The following is a 1,341-nucleotide window of genomic DNA, read 5'->3' as shown; positions in this document are numbered from 1 at the left end:
GCGGCCCTGGTCAGGGAGGCGGGAGGGAGGCGGGAAGAGCGGGGAGCCTGCCACGCCCTGTGGCCAGTGGGTGGAGAGCAGGCCCCAGCTCCTCTCCTGGTGTGCTGCCAGCTCCGGTCGCTCGCTTCGGGCAGAGCTGGTTTCCGGGCACCAGGCAGGACATACGAGAGGCCACCGTACCCGGTTCCAGGCCTGAGAGGCTTGCTTGCCAGAGGAGGTGGTGGGGAGGGCGCCACACCCAAAGGGCCCAGCGGGGGTGGGGCTGTGCGTCTGGGCAGGAGCTTGTGGAGGGAGGAGCTTGGTGGAGGAGGAGGGGGCCCAGGAACCTGGGGGGTCTGGCTCCTTGGACCTAGCAGAGTTCCCCTAGAGAGCCAGGGGCTGGCCATCTGGCCAGAAGTGCATAGGAGGACCCTGTGCAGGGCGGGGGGCAGGGGGAGGATGGGTCAGGGCCCTGGAGGCAGCCCGCCCGCAGGCCCTAAGTTGTGGGAACCCCTGCAGGATGTCCGACTGCTGGCTGCGAACAAGGCGCCGCAGCGGGCGGCCGAGGTGGAGCGGGACCTGGACAAGGCCGACGGCATGATCCGGCTGCTGTTCAACGATGTGCAGACGCTCAAGGATGGGCGGCACCCGCAGGGGGAGCAGATGTACCGCAGGTGGGCCACGCCCCTTGCTGGGGGGTCTTGAGGCAGCCGCGTCCCAGCTCATCCCTCCAATGCCCCCCCCACCCCCAGGGTGTACCGCCTGCACGAGCGCCTGGTGGCCATCCGGACCGAGTACAACCTCCGGCTGAAGGCGGGCGTAGCTGCCCCCGTGACCCAGGTGTCGGTGCAGACCGCGCAGAGGCGCCCCGAGCTTGAGGACGCCACACTGCGCTACCTGCAGGACCTGCTGGCCTGGGTGGAGGAGAACCAGCGGCGGGTGGATGGTGCTGAGTGGGGCGGGGACCTGCCCAGTGTGGAGGCCCAGCTGGGCAGCCACCGTGGCCTGCACCAGTCCATCGAGGAGTTCCGGGCTAAGATTGAGAGGGCGCGAGCCGACGAGGTGCGCGGGCACCCCGAGGCGGGCGGGCAGTGGGGGGCAGGCCAGGCCCTGGCCACGGTGTCACCCCTTGCGTCTCCCGCAGGGCCAGCTTGCCCCGGCCCCCCGGGGCGCCTACAGAGACTGCCTGGGCCGGCTGGACCTGCACTACGCCAAGCTGCTGGTGAGTGCTGGCCACGGCTGGACGTGGGGGAGGGCCTGGGAGTGGGGACCGGGCTGACGCGCTCCTGCCTCCCTGCAGAACTCCTCCAAGGCCCGTCTGCGATCCCTGGAGAGCCTGCACGGCTTTGTGGCCGCCGCCAC

General features: G+C 70.8%; 1 protein-coding gene across 1 annotated transcript in view; it reads left to right on the top strand.

Moving 5' to 3' along the window:
- Positions 1-1,341, top strand: part of PLEC (plectin) — a 67,376-nt gene that overhangs the window by 17,501 nt on the left and 48,534 nt on the right. The window contains exon 15 of the mRNA XM_040625729.1: positions 1,124-1,201. Within this exon, the coding sequence (XP_040481663.1) occupies positions 1,124-1,201 (78 nt within the window). The remainder of the gene's footprint in view (positions 1-1,123; positions 1,202-1,341) is intronic.

Source organism: Ursus maritimus, unplaced genomic scaffold, assembly GCF_017311325.1.
Source record: "Ursus maritimus isolate PB19 unplaced genomic scaffold, ASM1731132v1 scaffold_9, whole genome shotgun sequence".
NCBI lineage: Eukaryota > Metazoa > Chordata > Mammalia > Carnivora > Ursidae > Ursus > Ursus maritimus.
Note: the sequence above shows the minus strand (reverse complement) of the source record. Positions and strands in the feature narration are given on the sequence as shown.